The sequence below is a fragment of the Oncorhynchus clarkii genome, chromosome 16 (assembly GCF_045791955.1).
Source record: "Oncorhynchus clarkii lewisi isolate Uvic-CL-2024 chromosome 16, UVic_Ocla_1.0, whole genome shotgun sequence".
Classification (NCBI taxonomy): Eukaryota; Metazoa; Chordata; class Actinopteri; order Salmoniformes; family Salmonidae; genus Oncorhynchus; species Oncorhynchus clarkii.
The window spans coordinates 19,547,769-19,563,271 of NC_092162.1; the positions used below are offsets into that span (position 1 = coordinate 19,547,769).

A 15,503-nucleotide genomic window follows, 5' to 3' on the forward strand; every position below is an offset into this window, starting at 1 on the left:
TGAAGAGGTTTTTTTGGGGGGCCTAGTTTGGTTACTTTCATCAACAGTGTGTTTATTATAACCCACCATGTGGGTTGTCAGTCTGGTTTTATTTCATAATGAGTATGAGCCTGATTTTTGTGACAGTTTTTGTTACACGACTATCAGTAGATGTAGCTACAACTGATGGCCATGTATGTCGTCACTATCTGGCGGCTAACGTCCTTGAAAGCTAAATTAATCAATTCATGATAATGTTCACTTTTAAGAAAAAATATATTACTTGTGCCAATAAAGCACAGTATTCTGTGCTGTAACATTGGTTTGCTTAATCTGGTGAAAGGCAGTTTTAAAATTCAAAGTTATTGACTTGCATACTGGTCACAATGAAGTATCTTTAGTCCGTTCAGTGTTGCTTCCACAGTGTCACTTCGATAAGCACACTTTTACAGTCTATCATGTCAACGAATTGTATATACAGGTATATATTAGGCCTAACCTGTCTGCCTGGTTGAAAATTATTGTCAATTGAGATGGGAAGAGAAGGATGAGAAGAATAGTTGCTTCAAAGACCAACACAGCATCTCCATCCAATCCAAGCTCTACAAAATACAGTGAAGAAGTACAGTATATGGTACATATTTCACATATATTTGTTGGACTCTTCAGGACATTTCGGATCTGTTTTACGTCTGAACGTGTTTTGGCAAAGGAACATTCACAATCGCGTAAAACGCAAAAAAGTCTGCATTCCATATATACTGTATTCTCCACCTCCAATAGTCTGGAAGTTATTGTATTGTATCGGTTTCCACTTTGTCTGGACGGTCACGCTTGATATATTGCAGTGTCAGTGCGCTCTCACTGAAGAAGCTGTTTTCTTGCACCAAGGAGCCTAAAACCCACGCACGCCAGCCTGTGCCCGCCATCGCGAAGCAATAACACACCGAGGGAGAGAGACCACGGTGTCGTGATCCCAACGAGCACCCACCACGACCCTATCAATCACTCATTCGAACCAATCAAATAGTGACTGCTTTGAAGGGCAAAATGGTGCATGAAGCTATGTACCAGTCGATTGCTGACAGTGCATGTCAACCATGGGATTGATGGAGCCCCAGGCTCCCTCTCCTGCAGGGCCGTGTTCATTAGGCACCAAACGGGGAAAAAACAGATTGAAACAGGGGGGAACTACCTGGACTTATCCTACAAGAAATGCTCATTCTTGCGCCCTAATGAACACGACCCTGGTGTTCATACAGAGCAGAGAAGGGGAACTGAGATCTCTCTCCTATGGAGGAATATCTCTCTCTTCAATTCCTTCCTTTATATTGTAGCCTGCACTGGACTTTTACTACTTAGAAACATTTGTAGGCTAGTGATTTTTACGCACTTAGTCGAAAAGCAATAAATAATGAATTATGTATGTCACTGTACAGAAATAATCATTTTAATGGTAAGCGTTGTGAGTTGTTTAGTGAGCCAAATATAAAACCCATGTTTTCATTGGTAGAGCAGAGAGGTGTGTCACTAGGATCAAACACATACTGTATGTCAAAACCTTGAAGGTATTTGAGATGCCCTTGATTTAAACCAGCAAACTAACTCAAGAGCAGCTCGAGTATTTAACAGTTTTTTATTTGTATTTGACCCAGGTCCGATGCTTTGACTGGAGAATTTGCTTCAGTCCATATGGAGATACTGTAAACAATCAAAAATAAAAATCACATTCCAGGAAAATAGGAATAATAACTGTTAGGGATTTTCCTGTTGTCTTTTTGAATGTTTGTTTATTTTCTTTTTGTTTGGTTCTTTCCTGTAAAATGTACAATTGTATATGTTCAAAAACATATTAATGTGAAAAAATATGGTGAAAAAAAAGCTAGAGTACAATGTTATTATTACTATATTATTCATATTATTGTTACTACTACTATCAACATTATTACAAATGATTATTTTTTAACATTACATTATATTTTCTCTGTGAGCCTGTTCAGGTTTGTATGTGAATGTGAATCGTGAAATGATCTTTAAACAAATGCTTAATGAACAAACTGTATATTACACAAAGCCTCTGCTTCCCACTCTGTCAGCCCACAACTTTCCCTTCTTCACCCCCTGCTTTCCTCTCCCTCTGGTTTGGCTGCTAACGGGCAAAGAACCCTTCTCTCCAGATGCGAGGTGTCGTATTACTAATACGCTCCACCTATTTATTCTCCATCTATTGATCGCTGGGCTAGAGATAATGTCAGGGAGAAATAAAGATTTTGATGGGATCTGAAAGAGGCCGTTGCCATTGTCCAGGGAGCGCGTGTACACTTTTAGAAAAAAAGGTGTTATCTAGAACCTAAAAGGTTTATTCGCCTGTCCCTATAGGATAACCCTTTAAATAACTCTATTGGTTCCATGTAGAACCCTTTTGGTTCCAGGTAGAACCCTTTTGAGTTCCATGTAGAACCCTTTCCAAAAAAGGTTTACATGGAACCAAAAAGGGTTCTCCTATGGGGACAGCCGAAGAACCCTTTTGGATACCTTTTTTCCAAGATTGTAGGGTCTATGTCGTCATGTCAGAAAATAGTTTTCGACACTGGTCATATGGGACAGGACTCTCTCTCTCCCTGTTTGTTTCTCTCTCTCTCTCTTTCTCCCTTCCTCTCTTGTCGTTGTCTAACACCAGGGAGAGATAATCTCTTTGCCCGACAGAGAGAGAAAAGGAGGGGGGAAGGGAGAGCCATTGGTAAGTGATATCAGACAACGGTACTTTAATATGACACCTGAATTCTAACTGCACTCTGTATTCTCTTGGCATTTCTCTGTTAGGGGTTGAGGGGAGAGAGACTGGGAGTGAGGCAGGAGGGAGGAAAGAGAAGCTGTCAGGTTAGCTGAGGTCTCTCTCTGACACGCAGCGCCGGGCTGAGGAGCTTCCTGGAGGGAACAGTGGGTTCGGCAAATTAAAGTCAAGATGGATGAGTGTGGTGCAGGAGGATTCCTCCTCTGCCCGCCCAGCACTGCTCACTCAGCTTCCCTCTCAGTGGTTTTTCTTGGGTCAAAGCTACTGGCTTCAAGGTTGTTAAGAGCAAGGTCCGTTTTTACAAAGCATGATGCTGATTAGGATCAGTTTTGCCTTCAATCATAATTAATAAGATTACATGGACAGGGGGGAGCTGATCTTAGATAAACACATCCACTCTTAGATGCTTTGTGAATACAGGCCCAAAACAGTAACCAGTTGTAGACCGTGTTAATTACCCATCCATCTTGTCTAGTGCTATTAAACTCTGCTTCTCATTCCATTGTTCTCAAACCTTATTTTAATATTATAAAATATTAACCTGTAGCACGCGCTCCAGCAGGTATATTTCACTGATCAGCCCCAAAGCCAATTCCCCCTTTGGACGCCTTTCCTTCCAGTTCTCTGCTGCCAATGACTGGAACAAACTGAAAAAATCACTTTAGCTGGAGACTCATATCTCCGTCACTAACTTTAAGCACCAGCTGTCAGAGCAGCTCACAGGTCACTGCACCTGTACATAGCCCATCTGTAAATAGCCCATCCAACTACCTCATCCCCATACTGTTATTTATTTATTTTGCACCTCAGTATCTCTACTTGCACATCTATCACTCTAGTGTTTAATTGCTATATTGTAATTATTTCGCCACTATGGCTTAGTGCACACACTGTATATAGACTTTTTTTTATTGTATTATTGACTGTATGTTTGTTTATTCCATGTGTAACTCTGTGTTGTTGTTTGTGTCGCACTGCTTTGCTTCATCTTGGCCAGGTCGCAGTTGTAAATGAGAACTTGTTCTCAACTGGCCTACCTGGTTAAATAAAGGTGGAATAAAATAAAACATTATTATTCCAGCACAGGTGATCCTGCACCAACGTACACCAAAGTACCATGGTAAAATGATACCGATTTAATCTTGAGTGTGGGAATCAAACAACCTGATTAAACAAAACAAACAAAAAAACACGAGAATTGATTATGCTAATACTTTATTTCAGCAAACTAAATTATCATAATGATATATTACCAATGTTACACTGCCGCCCACTGTAAATGACATGAATATACAGTTTGGAGTACTGCATTTAGATATCTCAGATACTGTGCAACTTAAGCATAATATGTTTTATACATTCTATTTACATTACAGACTCGGTTTAATTCGTAACCCAAAAAAGAGAAAGTGCTTAATTAATGAACAGTGCATATTTGCCTTAAAGCTCAAATCAAAACACCAAAACATATACAAACATTTTTTGTCAAACTTTCAGTGTTGCAGTTGATATCTGTCTAAAACAATACTGAAAATGTCTAATATTACAAAGAAAAGTAAGTATTGAAATCCCTCCTTTTAAACACTTCACACATTACAGAGATAAAAGCATTATCCTACACACTAGCTTCATACGCCCCCCCCCTCCCACAACCCAAAAATAAACAATTATTACATTTTTTGGGGGGTTGGGATACCCTCCGAAGGTTGGGCATCCCAGATAACATATGTACATGTCATAAGACATTAATTATTATTATTATTTATTTGTATTTTTTTTACCCCTACTTTTTTCTCCTCAATTTCGTGATATACAATTAGTAGTTACAGTCTTGTCCCATCGCTGAAAGTCCCGTACGGACTCGGGAGAGGCGATGGTCGAGAGCTATGCGTCCTCCGAAACACGACCCTGCCAAGCCGCACTGCTTCTTGACACACTGCTCGCTTAACCTGGAAGCCAGCCGCACCAATGTGTCGGAGGAAACACCGCACAACTGCCGATCGTATGCGCCCGGCCCGCCACAAGGAGTCGATAGAGCGTAATGGGACAAGGACATCCCGGGCGGCCAAACCCTCCCCTAACCCGGACGACGCTGGACCAATTGTGCACCGCCTCTTTGGTCTCCCGGTCGCGGCCAGCTGCAACACAGCCTGGGATCGAACCTGGCTCTGTAGTGATGCCTCAAGTACTGCGATGCAGTGCCTTAGACTGCTGCACCACTCGGGAGGAATTATTTATTTTTATTACAGGAAATTAGCTTTAAAACTACAAACTGTTCTCTCAGATTCATGGCAAAATGTGTAGAATAGCAGGAAATTAGCTCTAAAACAGCAAACTTTTCTTTCAGCCTAATGGCAAAATGGGTCAAATAGCTTAGCTATAAAACTGCCTTGCTTGGACCTTGCGGGGGGCCCTGCAAAACTGCGCTACGCCACCGATCCTACACCCCACCTTTCCTCTTGTCATTACAGGACTTGCTATTGTCTCAGATTTATGCCTACTTCTCCTCTCCCCTTTCTGCTCCCAGAGATCGGTATACCCCTCTTTAGTCTTCTCCAATGCTTCAAACTCTCCATCTCACTCTTTGCCTCCTTCTGCCCCCAAAGTATGGGACAAATCCTCAGTTCCCCCATCTTGGGACTTTTTCAATGCTTCATCTCCTCCATCCCCACCTTTCGCCCCCTTTTCCCCCAAGGTGTGGTACAGATCCCCAGTTCCCTCATCTTTGGACTTTTTCAACGCTTCATACCCCCCATCCCCTCCATCCCCACCTTTCGCCCCCAAGGTGTGGTACAGATCCCCAGTTCCCTCATCTTTGGACTTTTTCAACGCTTCATACCCCCCATCCCCACCTTTCGCCGCTCCTTCCTCCAAGGTGTGGTACTCCTCCTCCTTTCCTTCCGCTTTCTTCAGCGCTTCGTACGCTCCCTCTGTTTTCTCTCCTCCTGCTGCTTGTGCTGGAGTTGTGTTCAGGGTGTCGTACTCTCCCTCTCTCTTGGTACCATGTTTTTTGTGGAGCTCCTCGTACCCCCCATCTCCTCCATCCTGCGACTTCACTGTCATCAGGGGCATATCTTGGTAAATGGCCTCTAGCAGAGAAACACAGAAAATACATTTTAAACGAAGAACTTTTGAATGGTAAACAGTTGATGTCATGTAAAAGACTTATGTGTCATTTAAACATACATGTATGTCTGTGCACACAAAAACGCGCTGAGGATACCAGTTGTAGGCTTACCTTCCCTAGTCCTCCTCTTGCGATACATGACTATGGCTCCTATGACCAGCATAACCCCCAAGACGATCAACCCAATGGTGATCAGTAGCACATGTGTCTCTTGAGCGTCGACGTCATCTGTCACGAGTAAATGAGTATGAGTAAAGCAGAAAGATGATCAATGTTAGGTTTGTCCAATTCTAAAGGTTTATTAACTTTGTTTAATTTTGCTGACAAGTGTATCACTAAAAAAAAACATCATAGGCCTACTACACTGTATGATGAGTTGGCTTAAGCAGAGCTGGCTTGAGCAACTAACTTTTATGTGAATATTTCAAACTTCTATCAGGCATGTCCTTCAACAAGAATCTACTCTCATATTTTCACGCTCCAATAATATATGTTCAGGTTCTCTCATTTGTGTAGAACTCACAATGATGGATATTGCTTAGTGCAGACCTCCCGTTTTTCCACACTGCTCTGCATGCGTAACTACCAGCCGGCATGAAACCTGTGTAGCTTTCGCTGATGCCTTTAGGTAGCCACTGAGGATTGTGCTGTTTGTAGTACCAGTGATAGAAGGCGCCGTTGGGGCAGCTGGAGCATGAGCAGGACAGGCCAGCGGACTCCGAGACAACTGCCTTCATAGGGGGTGCTGAAACAATCAGTTCTTGTTGAGTTGAGTTGACTGTGTTTGGCTCTCCTTTGTCGCTTCGCGTAAAGGTGGCTTGACAGCTATATATCCCCTGGTCGGACTCGGTCACATTGTTGATAACATAAGAAGAACTGGAACCGTCTTCTATCGTCTGTTTATCCTTGTAGAATATAGTGTGGCTAATTCGGTCGGTCCCCGACACAACACACCGCAGACTCAGTTTCTCCCCCAAAAGAGCAGGCCCAGGCAATATCATCATCCGTACGACCCGGTCTGGAGGAGAGATAGAAACAGGGAAGGTGGAAGAGAGGAAGAGAAAAAAGGGCATAGTTGCAAAGTGAGAAGGGAGGGATCAGATAAAACAGGGTTATCATTTGATGCAGACATCCTGTATAGTAGCAAAAAAAATGGCTCAGGAACCCAAGATAGGTAACTGGGTGGTTAGATTTCACCAGGAGTACTTTTCCCCGGTTAGAGAGTAAGCAGATGACAAATGTCACATATTTATGGAGGACTTGTGGTTGGATATGGTAAAGGTTTGTGTGTGGTTCTGCAACAAAGGAGAGGCATCATGAGCATGTTGTATAGCATAAAAGGTCAAGGTGATTTGGATAGACCTATTAAGCCAATACATCTCAAACGCTGTGACTTAACTAGAATATACTGTACATGAAAAACAGGAAACAAACCTACTCTTAACTTGGACGCCCACAACTGGAAAGAAACCCAGGAATGGCTTGACAGGATTTAAATACAAACTAGAAAAGTACTGTTCCTGAAGAAAATGTAGTTTATAAAGATGTTAAAGAATTAGAAATAATTAGGATAGCCTGAAGATGTGAAAGCCGGTTTGGTGTCTAGCTTGAATGGTTCAAAAGTTACTGTTGGTGAGTTATTTAGTTATTCTAGTAAGTCATTTGCTATTAGACTATTTCTTGCTTTTGTTTTAATTCATGGCTCCGGAAAACAACGAGCTGTGAAAAATATTTTGAATGGCCATCCAACTCGGAATTCCAAATGGACAATTCTGGCATATTTCTAGAGACTTTCCGACCTGAAGAACAATGAAATCATAATTTGACCTAACTTTTGTTGTTTAGTTCTCAGTTGTGTTGAAAGCGCCAATAGGCTACAGAATATAGCCTACTTACTTCCCAGTTAGAGCAGCTATTGCGCTGTTTGCTAACGCATTTTGTTGTTGAAGACCAAAGCCAAAGTAATTTTTGGGGGACACAAGTTCTGCTTTTTGATAATCATAGTTTCATCCATTTTTCTCCAATAAACAATGAACTCAACAAACAATAGACTTGCATGATCACGTGATTTGTTTAGACATCTTAGTTCGTTTGACATTTGGCAATGTGAAACGAAATGGAAGAAATGAAAAATAATACAATGTAACAAATAATCGCACTCTGATTCGAACTATAGCTCAGGACTAGGTGTGAAAACGCCCTTGCGTCAAAGCTAGGCCTAGGCTACAACAACTTGGAGGTCTGACACAGCCTACTGTAACCATTAACACTTTGCCAAGGAGGCTTTAATTCTTCCTAATCGTGGACAGACTAGGTATGTAACATAATGGTATGAGAACTTGACACAATATTTTAGTCCTGGGTTTCTAGGATCGAGATGATTAATTGCCAAAACATGAATTCGAGAGTTCATATTTATTCCACAATTCCATTGAAATTATGGAAACATTGCAGCCACCAATGGTTGTTTTACCTGAGGTCTTGATGGTGAGGGGGGTGCTCCTCAGGTTAGTCTCGTCACTACACCAGTAGATGGCGACGTTGTCTTTCAGTTTGCTGGGTTGAAAGGTCAACACTTTGTGATTTTCGGTCGTCAGACTTTTCTTGAGTGTTATTCTTCCTACTCTCCCAGCCTTGTACACCCAACAGCACCATCCCTTCAGATTCTCATCCTCCTCCACCAGCAGCTCCAGGACTACTGAGCCATCTATGTTGATGACTGGCTCCCCTGACTTGAGCAACAGAGTAGCAGGTGGAAGGTACTCTGTGATGCAGTCCCAGGTGAGTCCAGAGTAGGTTGTAGTGGAGTGGAAGGTTCAAAAGTAAAGTAAGGGGATAGTTTTTTATTTATTTTTTAAGTAAGGGTTGAGGTTGAGCATGAAAACAGCATGTATATGACGCATGCATTTTGAACACAGCAATACTTGTATAAAAAAAGTGTAATAACTCTTGCCATATCTGTTAGTTTATGAATTCTCTGCTTAATTTAAACTACCCACATTTTATGCCACTGAGCTGAAACGATATGTCCATGAGGCTTAGGCATTCGGGAGTTGGCGTGGTATATTTACCTTGAACTGTGATGTTGAAGTTGTCACTCTTCTGTCCATTGTTCTCACACTGATATGAGCCGGAGTTCTTAGCGGAGACAGCCCTTATGCTCCATGTCTTGTTGGCTTGATTTTGATCCTCAACCTTGTTGAAGAACCATTTTACCTTACCTATGCTGTTGTCACAACTCAGAATTATTGTATCCCCAGAGTAGACTTGCTTGAATGTGAGGACCATGGAAACTGAAAAGAGATACAGGAGAGAGAACCGTTGGAGGAGATGCTTTTTTCTCTTGGTGCAAATAGGAATTCTCACAATATTATGCTTGTCACTGCTGGCTACTGTAAATCGGAACTTGCCAACTGCAGTCTGAGGTTAGGTTTATGCTGCCACCTAGCGGTAGATTACAAGCATCAGCGTTTGAGACATCGCATTTTAGAAGCGATATGAAAGTTGCTGTAATGGCTAACGCCTTTATCACACTTTCAGAGATATTGTGCCAAATAATGGGCGGAAGCAGAAAGAAGGGGGGTCCGGGGGGAGCAGGTGGAGGCTTGGCGGGCGGACTAGGTAGATAGGCGTGTATGGTTTCTGGCTTCAAGTGAAAAATACATGTTTTTGGTTGCGTGGGGTTGTAAAACGCTGTGTACTTACCCTGGGGTTTGAGCTGACTCTTGACCACAACAGAAAACACTGTAAAAAATAAAATAAAAATTGTTTTTACATAATTCTGTACGCACTTCCCATTCTCTCTACGCTGTGGTAGCGTGTTAAACTGGGCGGGTTGAGGCGACCTATGATCCAAATGAAAGATAGGCAGAACGGAGACCCCAGAAACTACCTTTGGTTATGCACAGTTTGAATTATCTAATGAAAAATATTGTCCACAATTAACTTTTCTGAGCCAACAACACGAGTAGCAACAGCAAAGTCAGATAACCCCAGTAGAATAGTTTGGTCAGCTTGTCGTATTCTATGTGAGAAAATAATATTCCTCTCGAGGCACATTCAAATTGCGGGTGCCACACAGGGAGAGAATGCATGCCCCGTCATTGTATAACATTCTTAATGCAGTCGTGGGAAAACACACATTTTGAAAGCAGTTTTGATGGCCACTGTTAAAAGAGGGTATCACAGAGCTTTCTTTTGTTACTTATTTCTCATTTCCAAAAGATTAGTGAACTGAACCATTTTACAACCTGAGTTATTAGCAGGGACATGGTTTATGCTAGTTAGTCCTCGCCAATGTCGCCAACGGCGTTGAATGCTTAGGGGAGACGGCGTTTAAATGTAACACGGGTCAGCTGTAACAGGTAGGCCTACATTATATTCATAGTACATGATCCTTGGCTGAGTGACATTGGAACGTTTTTTGGGGACATTCAAGTTATCAGTATGTTGCTAATTAGCAACAAGCTAAAGTTTAGAGTTTGTGATTGCAATGGGGTAAATGCAGATGGAAAACTCTCAGCCAATGTATATATTGCCACTATCCTGCATCAGTTAGGCTACAGAAGGTGATAACGCTAACTGCTAAATAACAACTGCCTGATAATATGGACCGATATGTTCTTGGGTTTATTTCTGGAGGGGGAAATTATACTTTTGATCATTTTATTTTTTTAATGTCACCAGAACTGACCTTCTCATAGACCTTCTTACTTTGAAATGCACATTTTGTTGCGTTACAAAGGGGGATTGAAATGGATTTAATTTAACACACCTACTCATTCCAGGGTTTGACTTTACTTTGACTATTTTCTACATTGTAGAATAATAGTGAAGACATCACAAATATGAAAAAAACATTTGCTTAACAAATCACATAATGGGTCACATGGACTCACTCTGTGTGCAATAATAGGGGTTAACATGACTACCCCATTTCTGTACCCCACACACTCAATTATGTTTAAGGTCACTCAGTGGAGTACAGAAGTTCACTCACATATTCTACCAATAAGACCAGGGAGTTTTTCCAATGCCTCGAGAAGAAGGGCACGGATTGGTAGATGGGTATATCCCTTTGAGCATGGTGAAGTTATTCGTTCGGTTACGGGTGGTATATCAATACACCCATTCACTAGTAGGATACAGGCATCCTTCATAATTCAGTTGCTGGAGAGGATTTTGCTGAGGTCAATGTTGATTTTAAAACAGTTAAGAAATTGAATGACTGTGATTTAGAGAAAACTGAGGATGGTGATAAAAAAATATATATATATACAATATAAATATAGAACAAAACACACATGACAACCAGAGAGACAACACACAACACTACATAAGGAGAGACCTAAGACAACAACATAGCGAGGCAGCAACCCAGGATAAAATTAAACAGCATGGAGGACAATAACCTAAAACACAAGGCCAAATCTTCACTGGAGCTGCTTACCAAGAAGACGGTTAATATCTATTTCCAGTTTTACTTAAAGCTGCTTGTAAATCTATGGCAAGATTTGACAAAGCATGATGAATTAAAAAAATTACAAAAATTGACAAATATTGTACAATACAGGTGTGCAAAGCTCTTGAGACTTACCAAAAAAGGATCACAGCTGTAATCACTGGCAAAAGTATTTTTCAAAACAATAAAATGTGAAGAAATCCAAGGGGGGTAAATGCTTATTATGGGCACTGTAAATGTATTTGGCAAATAAAGGTGATTCTGATTCTAATAAATATTGTAACGCTGGTTGTAGTTTAATATATCTTATAGCTCCCCATATTATTGATGCACCCTTATTTATCCTTTTGGATATCCATTATCATGTCTTATTCAACAGATTATTCATTTATAAATGTAGTTCTATCTTATAGAGTTTGGAAAATACCCCGTATCCACCTGGTACTAAAATGCGCAACTGTGGACACATGCAGCGTGATAGAATGTTTCTTGTCCAAATGGCAGACTACCTTTTAAAATGGAATGTGTAATTCAGGGCCTAGAAATTAATAATATATGTAGAATCAACTCCAGAAGTAATTACGAGGCCATTTTAAAGATCAACTTTAAAGGCACTTTATAGAGAGGAACCGGGAGATATGAGTCCTTCCATCATTGGTGTAAGTCATTTATCTCCACCTCTGCTTGTGATGCGCTGGTTGACTCATAACCCGCATTCCCCGTGGTTATATCCGTGGGGTGGGTGGGTTAAGGGTCATTAAATCTTGTGTGGATGACGAGCGGGTAGGGGTGCGGGTTGAATAAAAAGAAAACAATGCATAAAAAATCCATAAATGTATAATTCTTGTGCAATTCATATCTATAGTCTACATTGAGTGTTTTCTTTCATTTGTATCTGCCTTGAGTGCATAAGCCTAAGCTTTAGGGCCTAACTACGTGCGTCAAATACACGCCAATTGACAAAATGCTTTTGGGAACTTGGGCAGAAAAAGTTAACGTCGATCCACTGAGGCAAAAGGACAATGTCGGAGTTGAATTCAATAAGAGAAAAGCTGTGAAATGTAGATTTGAAAATTAAAAGAAGGGAGGGCCGTAACAGTAGCCGAATGTTTGGGAAATATGTGATGATTATGAGGCGCTATACAAATTTTAGTCAAAAGATGTGGACTTCAAATATGGCATGTCAAGAGAACTGTATTGTTCAGATGGGTTAAATGGAATAGTAACTGAAGTTTAATGTGTTTCCATTGCATTTTCAACTCTGGATTTTTTTTCCACTAAACCTGTTGCGATAAATAGCATACTTGCACACTGGTTTGGGAACATGCTGTATAGACAACAGGTGGATAGGGTAGGTTATACGATGAGATATATATATATATTTTTTTATCCCTAAAAAAAAAATTGCCAGCCAAGCACCGATCATCATGTCACCAGCATCATTCACATGATAGCCTACCCTCTATTTATTGAACATTTGCACAAAGCTCATCAGCATGCACTTAATCGCCATAAGTTATGAAGTTATGAAATAAGTTATTAAGGTCATAATAACTTATTCCATCTGCCTATAAACTCTGCATGCTTTTCAATGTCGTGTTAGGCTACAACATCATCGTGTGATTCCAAGCTTACATGATGGTTTTTCTATCAACCATCACGTCACCAGAATAAGACCCTAATAAACTGCATGCTTTCCCAAGTAGTAGTGGGACCACACAACATATCCTCGCGTAACTCCAAGTTTACTTTGATATGATAGTTATTGTATCAATATTTGTGCGTTAAGGCTTTTCCCCCACCAATTCTCGCATAATACATTTTACAGACCCAAACTGATCCAATACCGAGAAAATGACCTGTCATAACTATTTTTTTTATGCATCCGGTCATTCATCTGAAATAAATGGTTGGATGCAAACCTTGTTACTGACTCATATCCATTTTGCATCTAAACTAGTTATTTTCTCAAAAACCGCAAAAAAAACACCCTTAAATGCCTTTGAGTTGGCGACTGTCATTCACCCTCTTGTCATTTAAAGGTATAATTATTTAATCTTTACATGTGATCATTATACTGAATTCAACCCAGGGAATCTATAAATCCACAGAAAAAGTGCACACAATTCATAATTCCAGTTATATAGTATATATTTAGTCATAATATAAACATAACATTTTGTTGGTCATAATATAACAGAAAAACAATTGTATGCAGAGTTAAACAGAGCAGAAGACTGGTAGCATCATTCATTGGTGGAGATGGGGGGCTTACCTGCCAATATCAGGAAAAGGTATGTCATTCCCATCGCTGTTCAGTATGCCTACTTAAGATCTGCACATCAGGGAAATGACTGGGTGACTAACAATGAGAGGACAGTGAATGGAGAACACATATGGGGGCTGTGCTACAGACAGAACAATGTTGAGGAAGTTGAGACTTGGAAGACACCCAAAATATTTTTGTTTTGATTGATTTTAGTAGAACATTCCCGAACAAACTTCTGCACGCCCCCCCGCGCACGTGCTCCACTTCTATGTCTATGGGCATGAGCACTGTTCATGACACAAACTGTTCACACCCCTCTTGTTGGCGGAGATAACATTTTGCAGGTTTAAAGCTAATTTCATGCAATTATACACATTTTGTCATGGGGTGCAGAGAAAATTAAGCAGTTTTAAAGCTAATTTCCTGCTATTATACACATTTTGCCGTGCCTTATATGTGTTCATGTGATATTTGAGTGACTCAAACATTACAACAAAATCAATGGGCTGAAAAATAAACCTAGCTAAAAAGCATTAGCTGACATGAACTAGTTGAGCTGTACATTTCTGAGTTATAAATAGCTCTGAGGTCTGCAATGACTGACATGACAAGAGAAACTGCTGGTGCACTACCCAATTCATTATATAGTCTTTGAAATTAATTATGTACACCCATTGATTATTGAAGAACATAACGTATAAACCACCTCATGGACTTATTTCAACTGTCATATCCCACCAGAACCCAAAATATAAGCTTGATCTACTTCAATGTTTGTAAACAACGTAAATGTAAGCAAACACTGTATGGACTCATAACAATGGTTAAAACTATTCTTTTGATATCATGGATGGTCAGTCATCCAGGGCTTTCTTTTGTTACTTACTTCTCATATCCAAAATATTAGTGAACTGAACCATTTTAGAACCTGAGTTATTAGCAGGGACATGGTTTATGCCAGTTAGTCCTCGCCAATGGCGTTGAACGCTTAGGGGAGACCGGGTTTAAATGTAACACGGGTCAGCTGTAACAGGTAGGCCTACATTATATTCATAGTACATGATCCTTGCCTGAGTGACATTGGAACGTTTTTTGGGGGACATTCAAGTCATGCTTATGTTGCTAACTAGCTTCAATCTAATGTTTAGAGTTTGTGATTTAGAAAATGATTAGTCGAATTCAATTGGGTAAATGCAGATGGAAAACTCTCGGCCAATGTATATATTGCCACTATCCTGCATCAGTTAGGCTACAGAAGGTGATAACGCTTATTACTAAATAACACCTGCCTGATAATATGGACCAATATGTTCTTGGGTTTATTTCTGGAGGGGGAAATTATATTTTATATAATTTTATTTTTAAAAAGTCACCAGAACTGACCGTCTTACAAACCTTCTCACTTTGTAATGCACATTTTGTTCCGTTACAAAGTGGGGGCTGTGCTAGGGATTTAATTGTGATTTATTTCACTTCGCTACACAAAATACTTCATAATGTGTACAGTACCAGTCAAAAGTTTGGACACCTACTCATTCCAGGGTTTTTCTTTATTTTTTACTATTTTCTACATTGTAGAATAATAGTGAAGACATCACAAATATGAAAAAAACATTTGCTTAACAAATCACATAATGGGTCACATGGACTCACTCTGTGTGCAATAATAGGGGTTAACATGACTACCCCATTTCTGTACCCCACACACTCAATTATCTTTAAGGTCACTCAGTGGAGTACAGAAGTTCACTCACATATTCTACCAATAAGACCAGGGAGTTTTTCCAATGCCTCGAGAAGAAGGGCACGGATTGGTAGATGGGCATATCCCTTTGAGCATGGTGAAGTTATTCGTTCGGTTTCGGGTGGTATA

General features: G+C 40.3%; 1 protein-coding gene across 3 annotated transcripts; it reads right to left on the minus strand.

Annotated features, from left to right (window-relative positions):
- Window positions 1–3,970: 3,970 nt before the first annotated feature.
- LOC139368131 (uncharacterized) lies at window positions 3,971–13,788 on the minus strand. Of its 3 annotated transcripts, none has more exons than XM_071106716.1 (7): window positions 13,637–13,788; window positions 9,606–9,644; window positions 8,972–9,193; window positions 8,374–8,664; window positions 6,424–6,918; window positions 6,012–6,128; window positions 3,971–5,862 (listed from the first exon to the last, which is right to left on the minus strand). In XM_071106716.1, the coding sequence occupies exons 1-7, from the start codon at window positions 13,668–13,670 to the stop codon at window positions 5,351–5,353; spliced, it is 1,710 nt and encodes a 569-aa protein (XP_070962817.1). In that variant the 5' UTR covers window positions 13,671–13,788; the 3' UTR covers window positions 3,971–5,350. The 3 variants fall into 3 exon arrangements, with proteins under 3 accessions (XP_070962817.1, XP_070962816.1, XP_070962818.1); XM_071106715.1 differs by having other exon boundaries at window positions 3,977–5,862; window positions 6,012–6,134; window positions 13,637–13,742; XM_071106717.1 differs by lacking the exon at window positions 9,606–9,644 and having other exon boundaries at window positions 3,977–5,862; window positions 6,012–6,134; window positions 13,637–13,722.
- Between the last annotated feature and the right edge of the window lie 1,715 nt (window positions 13,789–15,503).

Coding starts and splice junctions, on each gene's coding strand:
- LOC139368131 (XM_071106715.1), bottom strand. CDS start 13,670: ATGGGAATGACATACCTTTTCCTGATATTGGCAG. Junction 9,645..13,636: donor CCTTTTCCTGATATTGGCAG/GTAAGCCCCCCA, acceptor TATTTTTTACAG/TGTTTTCTGTTGTGGTCAAG. Junction 9,194..9,605: donor GAGTCAGCTCAAACCCCAGG/GTAAGTACACAG, acceptor ATCTCTTTTCAG/TTTCCATGGTCCTCACATTC.